Consider the following 19,775-nt stretch of genomic DNA (forward strand, 5'->3'; position numbering starts at 1 on the left):
ATGATGGCTGAGAGGGTATGACGCAACTCTTGGCTGCGCAGCCATACCGTGCCGCAATCGCCTAGATACGTGCAAGTATATAGCAGTGCCCGTATGTTGCTCACCTCACTCATAAGCGCATATCAAACATGACACTCCCCAGCGACGATCGATACAACCGTATACCAAATGATATCAAGGATGCTACTAAATCCAACGACACCAAAAAGCTACGAAAGTGGCTCAGACAGTGGCCCGACCCCGAATATGAAGCCAAACAAGACTGCCTCGAGCTAGCTATCCGCGAAAGTTCCATAGAAACGATCAAAACGTTGCTTTCTCACGGTTCAACGCTCACATATATTGCCTTTCTCAAAGCGATCCACCGAGAAGAGCCTCCAGTGTTCCAACAACTCCTCGATCACGGATGGGATATCGATTCAACGGAATTCGGCAGGCCTGCTGTAACGTCCGTCTGCTTCTTCACCATTCTCATCTTGTGCATATGGTGTACTGACGCAAAGCAGGCACGCCCTCCGACGCGAAATTCTGTTGCGCTGGTTCCTGGATCACGGTGCGAATCCAAACACCAAGGCTGAAAGACGAGGTGGCTCCGTCTCACAACCTTGCACACCACTTCAATCAGCCGCTATGCTTGAAGACGATGCTCCTCTCAAGATGCTCTTGGCATATGGTGCTGACATGGATCCGCTGGCCCTGTTCCATGCTATCGGGTCACGGAGGTCGCGGAATGGCATGGCTACAACCATCGCATTGGTGGAGCACGGTGCAGATGTGAATCATGTGGCGCGGCGCTGGGCGACACCACTTCATCATGCTGTTAGTGCGAACGCGAAGGAGAAAGTGGTGTATCTGTTGGAGAATGGTGCTGATCCAGGGATACATTTTGCAGTGAGTAAGAGTAAGCCGGTGGATTGGGCGAAGCAGAATGGGAAAGCGGAGTTGGTGAAGATTCTGGAGGAGGCGAAGGCTAGACAGGAGGACTTGAGGAACACATGACAATCGCTGGGTGCAGAAGGTAATGACGAGTCATTAAGTTTACTTCCACAGTAAGATTCGTTACAAGTTGTTCTCATACTGAATCATCATGCCCGGGTGTATATGGAACGAAGGATGCAAGTGGCATTTACACACATTCCAGCCCTGATGCTTCCGAATCCATACTTTCGGTCTTGCTGCATCGTCTCGCAATTCAAGACACTGGTCTTGTCCACGTCCCGCTCATTCGAAAGGTCTCATAAGCTCATTCCCCGCCACAGACTCGGCAAAGTTGTCCAACGCTGTAGTATGGCACCAAGGCTTCAATCTGATCTCCTTCAGAATGGTGCTTGAGAAACATCCCGACCAGCCCATTCGAGGCAGTTGCGCCGTCACCGATTCGATGACTTCCCGGCCTATAAGATGCGGCTGTAGTCCCATGTTGTCTGAGTAATGTCAATCAGTCGAATACACAAACAACGACGGCGGGGGTATGGCTTACCGAACTCGGTGGCAATCTGGATCATCTGCACCATTGCACTGACCGTGCCTGTCTCACCGGGGTCCTGGTGGCGGATAATGGCTTCAGCAACGCTCTCTGCTTGGATTTTGGGAGCGCCGAACTCCTGTAACTTGGTCAAAGCGAGGAGGCCGCCTTGGAACTCGAAGGACATGTGCGTGTTCGACATGTTCTCGTCGGTCGTGCCGATGTCGTGGAATAGGCAGGTTAGTGCCCAGGTTTCGAAGAAGTCCTTAGAATGGTATTCCGGGAAGTAATGTTGGATGATGTAGATACCTGTCACACAGTATTAGTGGTTCTGTAAAATTCACAAGTGGCGTGTTCACCGTGATGGTGGGGAAGGCTGGTGTCGAGTGGTACGTACCGTAGCAGAATACTCTCATGCTGTGATTGTAGGTCTCCTTGGTTAGATGTTCTTGTGCATACTTCTGCGCCTTGCCTGTCAGGTCGGTTACGGGCCAGGCGTCCATGGGGTCTGAGTAGAAATCATTGTTCATCTCTTTAACATCCTCAGCAGACGGGACGTTGGAACGGTTCCTTGGGACGGCGATCCAGCCAAAGTTCTCTGGTGTCCATATTCCATGAGACATTTTGGATGATTGAAAAAGGGTAGTGCTCTTAAGAAAAGTGAGAAGAGGGCGTTGGTGATTAAGGTTGAAGTTGTGATGGCGCGACTTTAAGTAGACTTGCTGTATGTAGATGCGCCTTTCGTCCTAGATAGGTTAGACTTGACAAGAGCTCATCTAGGCGAAGTCTGCCAGGTAAGCGCGACACACATGTGCATCAGCGGATGAACTCTAGCTCTACATGCTGACGTTGTTTGACAAATTTTCGTTCTTCTGGAATTCGTTTTGCCATTACCAATTATTGCATCATGTGCGTCATATTCATCTCCGACGACAGTGACGATCGATGATTAGAAAATAGAGTGCGCCTGGCTGTTTGAGCAGAGGATGTGCCCGGTATAAAGTCAACAAGTGGTAGGCTTAGACCTATCGTCAAGCTCATAGACTTGAGGAAAGAACAGCAAGCCCTCGTTGGACAATATTGAAGATGAAATGAAGCATGGACATGATGGGTTGTTGGATCACTTTATCGATAAGAGATGACTAAGAATCGATGATGGCCGAGGCCGCAGATCCAAAGTTTTGGTGACATCAACGTGTACCGCGTCTCATAGACACGACTAAGCTTCAATTGTCGTTATGAAGCCACAACTCACAGCCAGAGCAGTGCGCTCAATACAGAGAGGATTACCACAAATCTCATCATGTCGAACAGCAACCAAGCAATCCCCATTCCGAATACCTCCACCAAGCTCGCGATGCATAACCACCACCACCCCCAAACACCACAACCCAACACCCAATTCCACCTCCACCGTCGACCCAACAGAAGTATCGCACTTCAACGCGCTCGCATCATCATGGTGGGACCCCCACGGTCCCTCCCGCCTCCTCCACCTCATGAACCCGCTTCGCCACGACTTCATAACTTCATGCCGCTCTTCGACGTCCCCACCAAACCCGTCTGAGAAACTACGATATCTAGACATTGGCTGCGGCGGCGGCATCTTCGCCGAATCAGCCGCGCGCCTACCCACCACCACCTCTGTCACAGCAATCGATCCCACACCACAAGTCCTCTCCATCGCTGAGGCGCACAAGCGACGTGATCCTACACTTACCTCGCCGGGTAAACTTACATACTTGAATACGTCTATCGAAGATCTACCGCGTCCGAAATCAGACACAGAAGCCTTCGACATCGTTACGCTGTTCGAAGTAATCGAGCACGTAAATGCCCCAGGTCCGTTCCTCGAACACGTCCTCCCGCATGTGAAGCCTGGTGGCTGGTTGATAATGAGTACGATTGCGCGGACGTGGACGAGCTGGGTTGTTACGAATGTGGTTGCAGAGGATGTTCTGGGTATTGTGCCCAAGGGGACGCATGAGTGGAGTAAATATGTCAACGAAGAGGAGTTGAGGAGTTGGTTCGCGAAACAACCTGGTTGGGGGAATGTCAAGTGTATGGGTGTTGTGTATGTGCCGGGGTTGGGGTGGAAGGAGGTAGCGGGGAGTCAGGATTGGGGGAATTATTTCTTTGGTGTTAGGAGGGAGGGTTGACGAAGGGATGAAGAGGGGTATGGTGATTTGATGTGATGTGTAAGTGATATGGTCAGATGGGAGCATATGATACCCAAGTAATGTACAATATATACAAACATCATAGCCGCCTGGCTTTTACGTACGCTATGCTTCCTTGAAGTCTTCATACACGGCGCTGTAGCAACGTTATGCGAAGCGCTCCGCTACGTCTGTGTTTGTCGCTATGTTGCGCATGCACTCGGTCTTCCCCATAGCATCGTGTTGTGTTCCAACGCTTCCTCATATCATTTCCCTCTCAGGATTGAATCCGAGATATCGCAATCGCTCTTGTCCCTTCTCAGCCATCTTCATGACTTCGTTGCAGGTCTCTCCTCGAATGGTGTCGGTATATTCCTGCCTGAGGCTACCGCTTCACTCCCTGTCTCCACGAGATCGTGTCCACCGGCCAGCTTCCACGCCCTCAAGTAGTCTTCGCCGGTGAATCGCTTTTCGTAGTTCTCCGCCTTGCCGACGTCGAGTCCTCGCACCTTTTCTAGACTGGAGTCTACAAAGGGTGTCAACTATGCAGATGTTAGTATGAGATCTCTACAATGTCTTCCCAGCTGTCGCAAGCCAAACAAATCATTGTACGCACCTCGATGTTATGTGTGCCGTGAAGTGGGTACACATATGTCCGTATCTTGCTCCAGTCGGGTGTGAAGTTTCCGTATCGGTTGATGGTGCCCATGGATCCCACGCGGTTTCCCTTGTAGTATTCCTTGCCGGCCTGTTTGGGTGAAAGCGGCAGGCGCCGCAGCATCTTCTGGAGCGAGGCTGTGGGCTGCATGGCGGCGATTTAGCAGAACCCTGCCGTTGTAGCGAGCAATGCGACGACGTCGATGATGGTCGCCGTCAATCTTCGAGGCGTTTGCGGAGTTTGGAGCGGAGGTGGGCGTGGCCCGTGCGTCAAAAAAGTGCAAACCCAGAAGTTCTGTGTGTCGCTCCGCCGCCTTGCCTCTCAACCACAACGCCAAAATGCCGCCCCGAGTAGCACGCAGCTCGATTCAGAGCGCTGGCGCTTCAAGCAAAGGCAATGCGAAGTCGCGAAACCCCAAGAAAGCGCAGAAGCGCGCCCTCGACGCCTTCTCCATCGCCCAGTACGAGAATCCAGACGATGCGAAAGTGCGCAAGAACCGCTTAGGCGAATTCGACCCCGCCTTCAACCGGAAGCGCGCGCGCGATGACGACGAAGAGGAGGACGAGGACGAGGACGAGGAAGACGGGCCCAAAAGGCGCAAGAAGAAGTCTGGTGACGAGAGCTACGACGAAGGAAGCGACTCCGAGGGCAACACCTGGCAGATGGGCCACGTTGAAGACGACGACGATGACGAGAGCATCGACTCGGACGAGGCGTTTGGCGAGAGCGACGAAGAACGCTTCGAAGGCTACACGTTCAGAGGCAGTTCCAAGAACCACAAGGGAAAGGTAAAGAAGTCGAAACGAGAGCAAGACATGATGGACGAGGATGGCGACATCGATCTCGACGAGGGCGACAGTGCAGACGGAGAGGAAGATGATGAAGACGACCTTGGCGAAGATGCTATCGATCTAGCTACCGCCTTGGATCTATACGAGGAGGATGAGGCTGAGGAGCGAAGGGAAAAAGAGAAGAAGAAGAAGGCCTCCGCGTTCGACGACAGCGACTCGGAACCAAGCGAAGGCGAGGACCCCGCAGCAGATGGCGCATCCGACCTCTCGTCCGACGAAGAAGATGAGGATGACCGCCAGGCGCAATTGCAGAACTTGATCTCTTCGTTGGCTTCACGGGAAGACGACAAGCCCAAGGGCAGGAGAGTGGATGTTCATGAGTCGGCTGCACCGGACGAGTTTGGTGTCTCCCGCAAAGTCGACCTCCTCAGCTTTAAGCCCAAGGTTGCCGACGCGGAGAAAAAGAAGGCGCTCAAGCTACTGCAAGACGACAAATCCTCAAAACGAAACGACATTGCTAGGAAACTAGACGCGCCTTTACCGAAGCGACAGCAAGACAAGCTCGACCGCGCCGCGGCCAACGCCAAAGCGAACGAGACTCTTGAGAGGTGGACCGACACTATCAAGCAAAACCGCCGCGCCGATCATCTGATGTTCCCTCTACAGAACCCTACCGGAGGCGACATGGGTGAGAAGACACTCCTTCCCACAACGACCGCCGCACCTACGAACGATCTCGAAAGCACGATTCAGTCCATCCTCCAGCAGAGCGGGCTATCGAACGGCAAGGAAGACGAGGAAAAGATACAAAAGTGGGAAGAGCTGCAAACAAACAAACTTCCAGTCGAGGAGGTCCTCAGGCGACGTGCAGAACTGCGAATGCAACGAGAGCTCTTGTTCCGTGAGGAGGTTCGCGCCAAGCGCATCAAGAAGATCAAGAGCAAGTCTTATCGACGAGTACACCGCAGGGAGCGCGAGAAGCTGCTGGAGAAGGAACGTGAGCAGCTCAAGGCCGATGGCGTTGATCTGTCCGAGGAAGAGCGTGAATACAATGATCGCCGGAGAGCCGAGGAACGCATGGGGGCTAAGCATCGCGAGAGCAAGTGGGCCAAGGGCATCAAGGCTACTGGAAGAGCGAACTGGGATCAAGATGCGCTCGATGGTGTGACTGAGATGGCCAGACGGAACGAGGAACTTCGTCATCGCGTTGAGGGCAAGACCGTGCGCGATGACGATGAGGAAGCATCTGATGTGCCAAGCGAGGAGGAAGAGAGCGACGATGACGACGATCGATCGGACAACGACGCACTCCAACACTCTCTCGGCAAGCTCAAGTCGAACCCCTTCTCGACTAAGGAGTCTAAGCTGGGTCAGATGGCCTTTATGCAGAAGTCCGAGGCTGCGAAACGCGCACAGAACGACGAAGCTATTGAAGCCCTAAGACGCGAGCTTGCAGGTGAAGACAGCGATAATGCCGAAATCGATGAGAATGCTACCAAGGCAGGACGGAGAAGATACGGTCCCAACGCCGACGTGTCAGCTCCAGCTATACAGATCAATCGCAGCGAGTTCGAGGAGCACGAAGGTTCCGACGCAGAGAACGAAAACAACCCGACTGCGGAAGGCGAAGAGTCTGTTGCTGACGCAGCATCAGCTAGAAAGCCCGCCAAAAAGAACGGCTTGAGCGGTCTCTCGAATGGTGCCCGCAAAGAGCGCAAGACTGCTGCACCTGTAGAGACCGGCAGCGGAGAGTCCAATCCTTTCTTGACCAAGGCGAAGAAGGAGAAGAAAGCCACAACAGAGCCTGAGCTCTTCCCAGCCACAAGCAGCACGACCACCGCTACGCAAGCTAAGGCCGTCGCTCTTAAACCTACGCCGAAAGCCAAGCCTCAAAAGAAGTCAAAGAAAGAGCCCAAACCTCAAGAAACCAAGGTCGACGACTTCTTGAAGCAACGCGTCACCACGGCCGATGACGATGGTTGGGCGACTGTCATTGGTGGCCAAGAAGACGAGGACATGGACGAGCAAGGCATCGAAGACGAAGGTATCGATCTTGACGTTGTCATGCGCAACCAAGCTCTCACAGCGAAGGGCTTCGCCGGTGATGACGTCGAAGCCGACTTCGACGCCGAAAAGAAAGCCACCATCGCAGATGAAGAAGCAACAGAAGAAGTTTCTATCCTCCCTGGCTGGGGCTCCTGGACCGGCGACGGCATGTCCAAGGCCGAGAAGAAGCGTAACCTTGGCGCCAAAACAGTCACTAAGAAACCCGGTATCGATGCCGATAGGCGGAAGGACAGGAAAATGGACAAGGTCATCATTAATGAGAAGAGGCAGAAGCCCAACGTCAAGTATATGGCTAGCCAGCTACCGTTCCCGTTCGAGAATAGAGAACAGTATGAGAGGAGTTTGCGCGTGCCGAAGGGCAAGGAGTGGGTCACGAAGAAGACGCATCAAGACGTTACGAGGCCGAGGGTTATTGTTAAGCAGGGTGTTATTGCGCCACTGCGGAAACCGCTGGTGTGAGCGGACGGTATTAAGCAAAGGTTCGCTTGCCTTGCAATGGAAGCGGATCAACTTTTCAATCTTACTTGTCTGTCATGTGCTGGCAGTCACTTCTGCAAGCCACGTGGAGAAGCTCCTCCTTCCACTTACACCGTGACTTCCCCCTCCTTCCACCTTTCCTTACAGAGTCACATGTTGCGATCCACCACTGCATGTCGTTTTTGCCTTGTCTTTCTTCTTTCTACTCAGTGATACATCGTACATTCCTTCGCAATGCCGCCGTGGTGCGACCGTTTGACCGCGCAAATGCGCAAACCTCGTGGTATTGAGCAAACTGGCCAGGCGTCACTTCCCAACCCTCACTGCGCCCATCGCGACAGTGACACCAGACAATGGGTCTTTCGCAGCCTGCAGACCGCATCCTACAACCTAAACCGATATCGCCGACACCCACCTACTTGTCTATCAACTGTATCAATACACGGTCGCTATCACGCCTACGAGCATACACGGAGAAGACTGACACGCAATTCACATCGAGCATTCGGCTCAGGCAGCTCCCTTCCAAACCCCTAAGATAGCGTCGATGGGACCATCGCAATCCCGCGTCGGCGACCCCCGACCGGTTTCGAAGTCTTCGAAATCTAGCAAGAAGGATAGTTGGTTCGGAACGTTGCGCGAGACGCGTAAAGGCATCAAGACCTCGCTAGGCTATAACGGGTCGACCGTTCCCGACGAGATACCTCCCGATAACATCTTCACGCCTATACAGCAAGACAGCATTCTTCCGCAGATACCGATTGGGCGGCATCACCCAGTTCCTAGAACGGGGGTGGAGGATGACGACAAGACGACTCTGCACACGAACAATTTCTACGCTAATGCGTTTCTGGGTCAGCAGAACCAGCCTATTTGGACACATCCTTACTCGATATGGTGGGGCAAGTCGGCATCGGATGTGGGAACGGTGCAAACATGGGGCATGTGCGTGAGCCATATTGAGGAGAAGGATCTGGTCTTCGAACCAGGACACCCTGCGAAGGGCTACATCAATCCGCTACACAAACAGCATCTCATCCTCAGCGCAGTTGAACTCGATGCTCGGACAACCCTTACCACAGACACTCATCTCCCTTTCTCCGTCAACATCAACCTCAACGCGCACTCAACGCCTAAAGAACCTAAGATCATCTTCCCTGTTGTTCAAGGCATGAGCTTCGTCACAGCTGGCTATCGAGACGCAACGCCCATGATACAGACTGGCGGTCGCGGCTTCGTAGACGTGGTAGGACCGATCATCATGGGCCGCACAGTCAAGTATCGTCTAAAAGACAAGGACGGAGCGTGTTGGGCCATATACATCAATCCAGTAGCGAGCCTCGACTACGACGCCACAAAGTTCGCCAGAATCAATGCCAACACGCTCGTCGGCCCGCCAGCCTTCAAAGGCACGATCCAAGTCGCAAAGAACCCACTCGGCGCAGAAGGAGAAGCCATGTACGACCGAGCCTGTGGAGCATTCGTATGCGAAGCCAGACTCACCGCCGTAGTACCCGACGGCAAAGGTATCTACACATTCCGATACACGAAGATCGGCCACTCACCCTTACTCATGTTCGCACTACCGCACCACATCCAATCCCTCGACCCCGAGATGCGGAACCAAATAACCAACCTACGCCTGCGCACCACCACCAAAGGCATAGCAACAGCCATCTGGGCCGAAAAGCTCACCTTCATCGAACCCGCCATCCCCCTAACCATGCACTTCGGCCCCTGGAACCCCACCATGAGCGCAAACGCCAAAGTGCGTTATCCCCCCGAAGTCCTCGCCTTCATCACGGCCGTCGCAGAGCGCGACCTCCGCCGCGCAATGACCGAGCGCATACCACAAGACTCCATGTACTTCGCCGGCAAAGCACTCTCGAAATTCGCAACCATCGTCTGGGTCATCAAAGACGTGTTGAACCACGAAGCCATCGCAAACGCTGGGTTGGACAAATTAAAACAAGAATTCGCGCGCTATGTTGAAAATCAACAGCGTAATCCGCTTTACTACGACGACAGCTGGAAAGGCGTCGTTTCCGCTGCTGGCTTCACGGATCCGAATGCCGATTTCGGGAATACGTATTACAACGACCATCATTTCCACTACGCGTATTTTGTCTACACGGCTGCTGTAATCGGGTATTTGGATTCGGAGTGGTTGGGCCAAGGGGATAACAAGGCGTGGACGAATATGCTGGTGAAGGACTACGCCGAAAGCGATTACAACGGAAGAGACTACCCTTTTCAACGCGCGTTTGACTGGTGGCATGGACATAGTTGGGCGAAGGGGTTGTTTGAGAGTGCGGATGGTAAGGATATGGAGAGTACGGGGGAAGATGCGTTTTCTTGTTATGCGGTTAAGATGTGGGGGAGGGTTAGTGGGGATGTTAATATGGAGAGAAGGGGTAAGTTATATCCTATTGTCTGGCAAAATAACCGCGGGCTGGGTTGGGATGTGAAGAGTGGACTGACAATGAGTAAACAGGAAACCTCCAACTCGCCATCCAAGCCCGCTGCTTCAACTCGTACATGTACATCCGCTCCAACAACACAAACCACCCAAACCGGTACACGCAGAACAAAGTCGCGGGCATCCTGTTTGAGAATAAAATCGATCACGCGAGTACGTATGCCCGCCATAGTACCTTTTGTTGTTGCTGTAAGGCCCATCACCACATCCGCACATGTACACATACATACACATCAAGAACCCCTTCCGCCTCCCCGTCTAACCCACTCTCAACTAACACACTCAAACAGCGTACTTCGGTCTCGAAACCTCCCTCATCCACGGCATCCACATCGTCCCCATTTCGCCGTGCACCTCGCTGATCCGGCCCCGGGGGTTCGTACGAGAGGAATGGGATACGTTCTTCACGGATGGGCGAGCCAATGTAGAAGGAGGATGGCGCGGGATCTTGTATGCGAATCTGGCGTTGATCGATCCGAGAGCGAGTTATAGCTTTTTCAGGGATGGCATCGATGGGTTTTGGGATGAGAGGTGGATTGATGGTGGGGCGTCAAGGACGTGGTATCTTGTTTGGGCGGCGGCTTGGGGGGAGTTTGCGAAGGCGGGAAGGTGAGGGGTGGTGGTGAGATGGAGTTGGAGATAATATGGGTGTGGTAGAGTGTTGTTAGAGTCTCTTGGCCTGAGAATGTGAGCATCCACAACGAGAAGAACATGTGAATATTTCTTGACAGTTCATTTGATCCTACATATACAAATCCTCCCCTCCCTTCCTTCCACCTTACCAACATGAGGTCCCTGCCAAGCTCAGACCACATTCGATCGTCAAGCCACACTCCACTTTTCGGCAGCCGATCGTTCCGATGCACTGCCACAAGTAGATAAAACGCCAAGAACAGCTGCACCGCCCCACAGATACTCGTACAAGGAGACTAAGGAACCAAGGAAATGCAGTAGCAAATAGGAAAACAAAGAGGCCCTTCCGTTCTGTAGTCTTGTGCCAAGATATATTAGAGCAGAACATAGATTGTACAAAGGAAATGGGTTTCATCGCGCCGCTCAGCGAACGCGAATCGATTGCAGCTAGCACGCTTGCACGCTCTAGGTGGCGGCGAAGAAGCGCTTGACAACATCGACGGTGATGTCGCCGGCGGCGTTGTCGGGGTAGATGTAGAACGCAAGTGCAATTATGGCGTAGATGCCAATGCACATGGCGCCCTCGAGGTAGTTGCTCTTTCCGTCCTGGATCAGGTAGTTAACGATTAAGACGGAGATGAAGAAGATCATTGTCTCGAAGCCCTGGAAATGGAGAGTCATGGGCTGTCCCATGATCCAGCCGAGGATGACGAGGAAGGGAGTGACGAAGAGAGCGATCTGCATGGAGGATCCGATAGCGACGTTGATAGCGAGGTCCATCTTGCCCTTGTATGCGACGATGACGGCGGTGACGTGCTCTGCGGCGTTTCCGACAATCGGGATCAAGACCAGACCGACGAACGTTTTACTGATGTGTGCGGATTCCACAATCGAGTCGATACTATCAACGAGGAACTCGGCGCAAATAGCGACAAGGACGGTAACGATGACGAGCGCAACACCGGCAGCAACGGGCGACAAGATCTGGGCTTCCTCCTCCTCACCGCCTCCCTCTTGGTTCTCGACATCAGCAAAGAGGCTGTGGTGGGAGTAGAGCTGGAAGTAGAGGTATAGGATGTAGAGGATGAGTAGGATGATGGCAGTGCCGTGGGAGAGGACCAGGATGTTCTTGTCAGTCTCAAGGTTGTCCTTCTTGTTGTCACCGTGCATGACGGCGTAGAGGGTGGCGGGGATGATGAGCGAGGCGGATGCGACGGCCATAAGCGATGACATGGTAGATGCGACGGTCTCGTTGAATCGGCTCTCGTGTTGAGTCAGGCCCGCGGCGAGGAAGCAGCATCCGAGCACCTGGTCACAGTCAGCGCTGAAGTATGAGTAATGGAGTAGCTTGACTCACGAGAAGGATGTTGGACAGAATACTGCCCAGCATGCTGGCTTGAACAATTCGGATTTCGCCCTGCTTGAGCGCAACGATAGAGACCTGTTGCGGTTAGCCAATGTTGCAGCGCAATGGATGCGCGCGGAAGCGTACAATGAGTTCGACGGCATTTCCAAATGTCGCATTCATCAAACCACCAAGAGTTTGACCAAGCTTGGCGGATAGCTCCTCAGTCGCGAAACTAAGGAGGGCAGCAAGAGGGATAATAGCGATGAAGTTGAGGACGAAGACGACGGTAGGGTTCCAGTGCAATGCGCCGGCGATGATGCCGAGCGGCACGAAGACGAGGAAGACGTTGACGTAGTTGCTGGCGAGTGTCGCGTAGATCAAATGCAAGACATGCTTGGGCATAGTCTTGACGCGCGACTCGTCTTCATAATTCTGGGTGCGCCCGATGAGCGGGGTGTGCTCATCGTGGAGCCGGCCGTTGGCGGGCTGGGGCATGGCTTGCTGCTGGTGACGGTGATAACTCTGTGCTCGACCGTGACGGTGGAAAGACTGCTTTATGTTTTCTGCCAAGGGCGCGGGTTAGCGATATATAATTCGTGGGCCGAGTGCGCGATGAAGGTTGATGATGGTGCTGTGCTGCGCCCCGGTCGGTCGGTCGGCGGCGATGGAGGTTTGGTTAGGAAAGCCGAACAACGATGGTGTTGTAGGGTCGATCCAAATACCAAGGCTGCGCGAAGCGACTATGACAAGGCCGGCTAACTGCCGCGTGCGGGAAAATGAATCAAAAGGGCCATTGTTACTCACTCATTGCTGTTCGGGAGAAGAGTCAGATGCGCACGGCGCGGGAAAGCTAGCAGTATATGACTTGTCGAAGCCAAGCTCGCTGGTCTGGTAGGTAGCTGCCGAATGCACGCCCTGCGATTGGCGGAATACAGACTAAAAGAATTGGCAAATGCTTTGAGGTTGTGTCTTCGCAGCGAGGACCCGGTGAAAGTGGTTAGTTATCGAGAGGGGGAGGAGGGCAGTGCTGGCTTGCTGTTTTCCTGGCCGGTTGAGATGACGAGGTGGTTGGTGAGGTAGGCTGTGTAGACGCCAAGCGGGTACCAGCGCATGGTTTAGCTCGGGAGCTGCCAGGTTGCCCAGGGGAAGTGGAGCATATCGTCACATATTTCCCTCACTAATCGCCACGCTGTCTCAGAAGCTGCAGAGACTCGAATCGCGATACTCATGTCGCATTATCACCAGCCTCATGAGTTTTGGAGATGTGTGCCTCGGTGCCGCGCTTCAGCCAGAGCTGATGATGTCATCACCCCGTCGCGCTTGCCCGCCAAGTCCAATCTGAGTCTGGAGTGGCCCATGCACGTCAAAACAACCGCTTGCAGATCATCAAACTGGCCCACCGCCGACCATCTAATCATAAAAGTTCGTTTTGAGCGCTTCACTCCGGTACGTCGCGGAGTGCCAAGTGCGCGGACGAGATTCACTGATAACAACACTGCCCGCCGTGTTCGTCGCTCAATGTGAACAGCCTCACCGCTTCTACGAGGTAAGCCCGAGTCTTACAGTTGACGATGTACAGCGTGGCAAGGGATACTTGGCGCGCCATATTCTCTCTACGAGGATACACCACGGAGGCACATGGCCCGAACTCGGCCTTCGTGGCTGATTGACATGTTGATCACCTCCCGTGGCGGAGCTGTGAGAAGAGTTCTTGGAGTGTTGGCAGGCGGACTTCCGAGTTCTACGTGAAAAGAACTTGAGGTCTTCATCGGTCCCTCGCTACTGAGCTTGTGGCGCACTACATATTGCTTTGCGCGATGATGCATCCATCAATATGCAGCGTACACAGTTCATGCGACTTTGCCTTCACATCAGCGCTATCCTGCTTGCTCATGCTGTACCAAACAGAATGTATATCAAGCCTCTCCTTTTCCAGCTTGAAAGCACAACCAAAGCAAGAGTATATTGGCAGCATAGAGCTCGCGTGGCTTTAATGCCTCAAGATTACCCCTGACCATAATTACGTAAGTCTCTAAACCCCATCCATTTCCTCCATGCTCGGCGCCGTAGCGTCTGCAATACCGGAAGTGGGCCGTGCATAATCAATTCTTCATACCATGTTGGTCCCGTGTTCTCGCCTGAGTTTTGTTTGGATAGCAGGCGGACTCTGTACGACTGGAATGCAGCGAAAGCCGCCCACAGCATTACAGAAGATGCACACATCGCAACAGCCGTGATCACAAAGGCTCTGATAGAATGACCAGTACTGTTAATCTGCTGCACATTCTACGATGACTATTAGTGATAACACCCACGAACAGGAACCAAGGTGCTTACCATCCCGTATACTGAAGATGCAAGGGAGACCGGTAAGAAGATGAATGCCAAAGCCGTCACTTAAAAATGTTAGCGTTTGTATTACAATGCACATAGATGGTGCCATACGAAGCATAACTCTTTTGCTCTCACGGATACTCATTTTTGCCATATAAATACTCTTCCTTGTACCTTCCGCCGCTAGGTGATCTCTGAGCTGTGACTCGGATTGTTCGAGATCTTGTAGTCGAAATGTCAAGCATTCCATGGTGTCTTCGAAAGCTGCTTGGATATCTTGGTGACTGTAGTCGAAATATTTTCGAAAGAAGCGCGTTATCCACCGCAATGTAGTCCGTTGCGCGTCAACCTCCATCCTCAATTTAGTCCATGTTGTACTTAGATCAGCAGACAAGGCCCGAATTTGTTCGTCGCCGTCCCAGCACTTTTGTCCCCGGGGTTCTCCGTAGTATTCCAACTGCACCTGAGACCGCAAGCCATCTCCGCTCATATGAGGTACATGCAAAGGGGCTGTAGACAATTGTAACTCAAGTAGTACAGCTAAGCAAACGTACAGGAAGTTGCCCTTGCCGAAGAAGTCATTAGAGCCAATTCCTGATGTGATGAACCGCTGAACAAGCCAGGTGTTCTCATATCTAAAGTCAGGGCGATTAGCCGCATTACTCAATCCTTCCGGAACCTGCGATGGTCCTTTAGATGGATACATTACAGAGCTGGTAGAGATTCTGAGGCCTGATTTTGAATGCTCATATAAAAAACCGCCCCCCAAAAACATGATTGCTGCAGCACTTGTCAGCTAACATGATCGCATAGATCTGTGAGATTACAAATACCAGTTCTAGAAGCTTCTTCTGGCCTAGCCTCAAGGATGCACAAGGCATTATGCCCTATACGTAGAGCCGGGAAACTCTTGTGCCAAGCTCGAGGCAATGCATCGTCGAAGTATGGAACCTTAACACACTCCTGGGCAAATTCGAACAAGTCAGGGCCCAGATCTAGACCAAGGCCCAGGATGTCTTCCGTTTGAGAGGCAAAGGCCTCGAATCCAGCAGTCACTATGACTACTCTGTAGGCCACTTTCTCATCCGGTGTTTGTAGTACCTGTCGAAAGCCCTGTGAGGAAAGAACTGTTGTTTGAGGTCTAATGCCGCGTCCATCTGGGGCGGGTAAATTTTTTGGAGCCTCAAGGCTATCCTCCTTGGATGGTTCACAGTAGTTCCATTCCATACAACGACCGTCTCCATCGAAGGTCGCTAACCACAACTCCTCCTTCCTAAGAGTTTTATTAGACTGGACAGGCCATCTCTTCAATTTTGCCACATATTCTGCGTATGACCCAAACCCGGTGTTAGCATTGGTAGTTGCGGGAGAATATGACTGAGTCGGAAGAGAATCTCCGGTGTTGTCCCCGGTTGTCATCGTGCAATGTGTTCTTCCTCTCGGCTCAAAGGTTAGATGATTCCATCCGTTGGCAGATGGTATGTTCGTAATTTCCAGAAGAAGTGTTCCATGTAAAAGTCTGGAATTGTGCGAGATTGCAGCGCGATTTTATCTTTTATCAAGCGCCCGTAGGGCCGCTATCTGCGATGTGGCTGCTGAGCTGACATGCATATGCGCTTCTTCATTAGTTCTCCTCCTGCTAGCTGAAGCGAGCTGAAAACCTCGCGTGTCACATCGCGATGTCGATTGGTCGGCTCAACATCCTGTGTCACGTTCTGGCCGATCGAGACCACAAATGGACAACAAGATGCAGTGTCGAGCATGCGTAGACCTTGACCGGTCTCGAAAAGTAATTGCATCGGCTTTATGGTCTTCTATGTGCTGTGATACGCCTAGAAGGCTCTGAAACCCGCTGTGCTGTGTCGTGACTGTAGTCCGCACTGCACCAATGCCCGTACCGTCCGAACCAGGCGTCGGAGCCGTGACGGTCAATATACGGGGTCGACTAGGATTTTTACAAGTCAGAAATTACCGTATCAATGCCTTTAATGCGTGATTTGAAAATGCGACAATTGTAAGTTAAGTTAGTGTGAACTTTTGTGTGATTTGGTTCGCGAAACGCAGATGAGTGTGACATCAGCCTTGCCTACCAGCGTCTTTGATAGCAGAGCTTTTGATATTCACCGAGCGCTTCGCATCTTCCGCGTGCTGGTACTAAAGAGATCGTAGACCGCGAGTGATGTTATGCAGCTGGAGTTCTTTCGTAAGCTACTGCGGCGGTGTCTGACGTAGGCCCACAGGTGCGCTGCAAGCACACCGTTCGAGTGATTGCCGCTACATGTGGCTGTCGCAACGACCAGAGTAGATGTTTATAAGGCAATAGGAGCGCGAAGGACGTGTTCGGTAGTCGCGACTGCCCTCAAGCGGCCAAGGGTGCCGGGTGGTGCCGGCGCTTGCCCATGACGTCATCGGCAAACCTCAACCCAGCGTAGCTTCCCCTTGTTTCTTCAACTACATCCAGCTGCCATCCTGGCGCAACGTCCGCCTACTACGCTCATGAGTGCATGTTCAATGGAGAAGCCCATAAACCTTCGTAGCTCAAGCATACCTCAGGAACCAGCACAGCTGAAGCTGCCCGATCGCGTTCGCTCCCCATTCGAAGTTTGGGTGGACACATAAACCATGTCTTCATGGATGCTATTGCAAGTGAACAGCCAACTTTGTAAAGAGCATGGATATGATTGGAAGTGACTTTGGAATTCCGCCGGTACTTTGCTGCCTACCGCGAGGTAGACACCACCAATATTCGGATCGATTACATGTTTCCCATACACCTGACTTTGAAAGAAGGCCAGATTTCACGTTCACATTAAACATGTCGCAATCATGGAATTGCAGGCTTCCATGTAATCGACGGCGTCTTCAGGGAATGGCTACCGCGAGCATGACCTGTGCGCTGTATGCGTCTACCGTTGGTTCCAAGGAGTCCATGGGAGAGTAACTCTTCACAAACAGCGTCAGCAAGCCGACACGTCTGGAGTGTCTACAGCAAACAGCAGCTCAGTCGTTCTGGTAAAGTCAACACATTATGATAGCAAGCATATGCTGCACAGTCCTTATTCCTACTCTAAAGACCGCGTTCATTCCGCGACTGACTTAAGCTGTGCATCGTTATAGGCGCCATACGTAGCCATGACTGTATGTTCACGCGGAAAACAACCCATTCCGTGCACTCTTCGAAGGTTCCGCTTGAATTTAATTCACTACTTCAACCTACGTCAGAAAGCACGAGCCCCTTTCAAGTGTACACTTCACTACGATACGCTAACCCAGAATCGCGAAAGTTCCCAGTGACGCCTAGATCACGCGCTTGGAACTTTGATATATACAAACAACAACTTCTACCGTCTCACCACTCGCGCGAGTCGTCAAAACATCCACCACTCTCTGTAACCCGACAAAGCCGCCAACATGGCTCACCTCGGACTACGCGCGAGTTTCTTTTCTCTTCCGGCCGCGCCGTACTTCTTCAGCAATGCTTACACCATCTTCGAGCATCCCAGCGGTCTATTAGGCGCGCGTGGTAGTCGCACTGGCGCTCTACCCCCTGCGGAGACATATCTTCGCCAGATAGTCACCCGCTCAGCCCGCGCCCCCGGACTGTCTCCTTACGCCAAGTTTCGGCGCCTGGGTTCAGTCTGGTCGGTTCCGAGCAAGGAAACGTTGAGCGCTGCAACAGTCGCCTTGAAGTTGGAGCAGGAGCAGACGAAAGGTATGCCGATCTTCAAATGTAGTTCATAGGCCAAGACACTGACAGCGCCAGCACTGGAGGATATCCTCAGCGCAACAAGCTTTCTGCGTTCGACTCCCCTCGCATCCACCACCCTTGTGGCCCAGGTCGATCGAGAAGCATGGGATCACATCTTGGTGAACCTAATTCGCATACCCCACGATAGCCTCTCCGCGACCCTTCGTGCAGTAGCGTCGGAGATCGAGCTAGCACTGGAGATGGGGGCTCTACACGTCCCGGAGCTACCCACACACTCGTCTCCTGTCAAGCTTCACACAGCTGACCAGATGAGCCGCCATAACAAGTTCAACCTCTTCTTGGATGACTTCCCCGCCGGCCGTGTCGCGGAAAAGGACTATAGCCTTCTCGCGGCCAAGCTCCTCGAGAACCCCGACTTCCCGGTCGTCCCGCCATGGCACGAAGAGTTCTATCTTCTGAGGCCTTGGTTCAACGTCGCGCTCGAACTTTCGGAAGACTACCCCGACAGCGATATCTTTGCGCATGAGATACTCCTGAGGAAAGTCTTCCCTGTTGTCAATAAGCATAAAGGAGCACCACCCGCGAAGAGGCTTCGCGCTGCTATTCACGCCGCGAGCCGCGACGCGCCCCCAGAGGCCGAGAAGATGATGCAAGCTGAATTAAACGCAGCTGCGTTTCTGGAACCTGGTCGCCTGCTGCAGCTCAAGATCGAAGATCTAATTCCTGACGTCGCGAAGACCGAGGAAGAACACAAGGCCTTGCGCAAGATCTCTCTGAAGGAATTGAATATCCCCCGAATCCTGGAATCTGACGACCGCAGCGTCATCCTTCTTCTACAGGCCAAGATGCGCGCCATCTTGCGTAACAGCAAGCATGTTGCCGATGTGGATGATACCTGCATCTGCGACATTATCAGCGAATACAGTGATGACGAAGGAGAGCATCACTTTAATGACGCTGCCGCGCTGAAGAACATCTTTCCCCAGCGTAAGCGAGACATTGTCCTTGGTTGGGCCTCATCCATCGAGACTCCAGTTATTCACCACATCACGCTATCCAGCGCTGATGAGACGTACTGCGAGCCACTGGAACCTATTGGCGATGCAGACGACATGACCGAAGTAGAGGGCGAGCTCCAAAAGATGAGCGAAATATCATGGGAGCTCGAAGGTTGCACTTTCATCTTCCCCCGCGGTCACGATGGCGAGATCTTGCTCGGATATGGCTTCCAGGCAGACCAAGTGGTCTCCGAAGGCCACTTCACCAACATGATCAGTGCTGCCTCGCCGTCAGAGTCAAGCTCAGATGCAAGCTCATACCAGAGCGAAGACGAGAAGGCCGCCAACCGTCGCAACTCCGACACCTCGTTGGAGAGCGATACTGCTCGGTACGACTACCACAAGAAGCGTATCGTGATGGCTTCTGTGAAGCATTTCAACAAGCGCAGGATCACAAATCTGCACATGGCATACGGCATTCCGCGTGGTGCGCTGGATGCAGACCAGCCAGGACCCAACACGCCCTCTCGTTTTGCGACATGCGACGAAGCTCCGGGCCTACTGGACCAGTTCAACGCGGACTATGAGGCGAAACGTCGCGAGCGTGAACATCTTGGCGAGTGAAGGGAGATTTCCAGATGGATATCATCCCACATC

General features: G+C 52.8%; 7 protein-coding genes across 7 annotated transcripts; 4 read left to right on the forward strand and 3 right to left on the reverse strand.

Moving 5' to 3' along the window:
- Window positions 1–1,221: 1,221 nt before the first annotated feature.
- J4E88_003591 (uncharacterized protein) lies at window positions 1,222–2,088 on the reverse strand (the record flags this gene model as incomplete). Its single annotated transcript, XM_049397240.1, has 3 exons — window positions 1,222–1,424; window positions 1,481–1,774; window positions 1,863–2,088. 3 exons carry the CDS (start codon window positions 2,086–2,088, stop codon window positions 1,222–1,224), a joined length of 723 nt encoding a protein of 240 aa, XP_049256628.1.
- An 876-nt stretch (window positions 2,089–2,964) lies between these two features.
- Window positions 2,965–3,624, forward strand: J4E88_003592 (uncharacterized protein; the record flags this gene model as incomplete). The annotated part of the gene is made up of 1 exon (XM_049397241.1): window positions 2,965–3,624. One exon carries the CDS (start codon window positions 2,965–2,967, stop codon window positions 3,622–3,624), a length of 660 nt encoding a protein of 219 aa, XP_049256629.1.
- A 329-nt stretch (window positions 3,625–3,953) lies between these two features.
- Window positions 3,954–4,432, reverse strand: J4E88_003593 (uncharacterized protein; the record flags this gene model as incomplete). Its single annotated transcript, XM_049397242.1, has 2 exons — window positions 3,954–4,166; window positions 4,241–4,432. The coding sequence occupies 2 exons, from the start codon at window positions 4,430–4,432 to the stop codon at window positions 3,954–3,956; spliced, it is 405 nt and encodes a 134-aa protein (XP_049256630.1).
- Window positions 4,433–4,620: 188 nt separating this feature from the next.
- On the forward strand, window positions 4,621–7,599 carry J4E88_003594 (uncharacterized protein; the record flags this gene model as incomplete). The annotated part of the gene is made up of 1 exon (XM_049397243.1): window positions 4,621–7,599. The coding sequence occupies one exon, from the start codon at window positions 4,621–4,623 to the stop codon at window positions 7,597–7,599; it is 2,979 nt and encodes a 992-aa protein (XP_049256631.1).
- A 565-nt stretch (window positions 7,600–8,164) lies between these two features.
- On the forward strand, window positions 8,165–10,588 carry J4E88_003595 (uncharacterized protein; the record flags this gene model as incomplete). Its single annotated transcript, XM_049397244.1, has 4 exons — window positions 8,165–10,031; window positions 10,112–10,249; window positions 10,387–10,471; window positions 10,525–10,588. 4 exons carry the CDS (start codon window positions 8,165–8,167, stop codon window positions 10,586–10,588), a joined length of 2,154 nt encoding a protein of 717 aa, XP_049256632.1.
- A 606-nt stretch (window positions 10,589–11,194) lies between these two features.
- J4E88_003596 (uncharacterized protein) lies at window positions 11,195–12,572 on the reverse strand (the record flags this gene model as incomplete). Its single annotated transcript, XM_049397245.1, has 3 exons — window positions 11,195–12,037; window positions 12,087–12,170; window positions 12,222–12,572. The coding sequence occupies 3 exons, from the start codon at window positions 12,570–12,572 to the stop codon at window positions 11,195–11,197; spliced, it is 1,278 nt and encodes a 425-aa protein (XP_049256633.1).
- Window positions 12,573–17,822: 5,250 nt separating this feature from the next.
- Window positions 17,823–19,742, forward strand: J4E88_003597 (uncharacterized protein; the record flags this gene model as incomplete). Its single annotated transcript, XM_049397246.1, has 2 exons — window positions 17,823–18,123; window positions 18,175–19,742. The coding sequence occupies 2 exons, from the start codon at window positions 17,823–17,825 to the stop codon at window positions 19,740–19,742; spliced, it is 1,869 nt and encodes a 622-aa protein (XP_049256634.1).
- Between the last annotated feature and the right edge of the window lie 33 nt (window positions 19,743–19,775).

Source organism: Alternaria novae-zelandiae (genome assembly GCF_023758075.1).
Source record: "Alternaria novae-zelandiae strain BMP 2774 chromosome Unknown scaffold_6, whole genome shotgun sequence".
Classification (NCBI taxonomy): domain Eukaryota; kingdom Fungi; phylum Ascomycota; class Dothideomycetes; order Pleosporales; family Pleosporaceae; genus Alternaria; species Alternaria novae-zelandiae.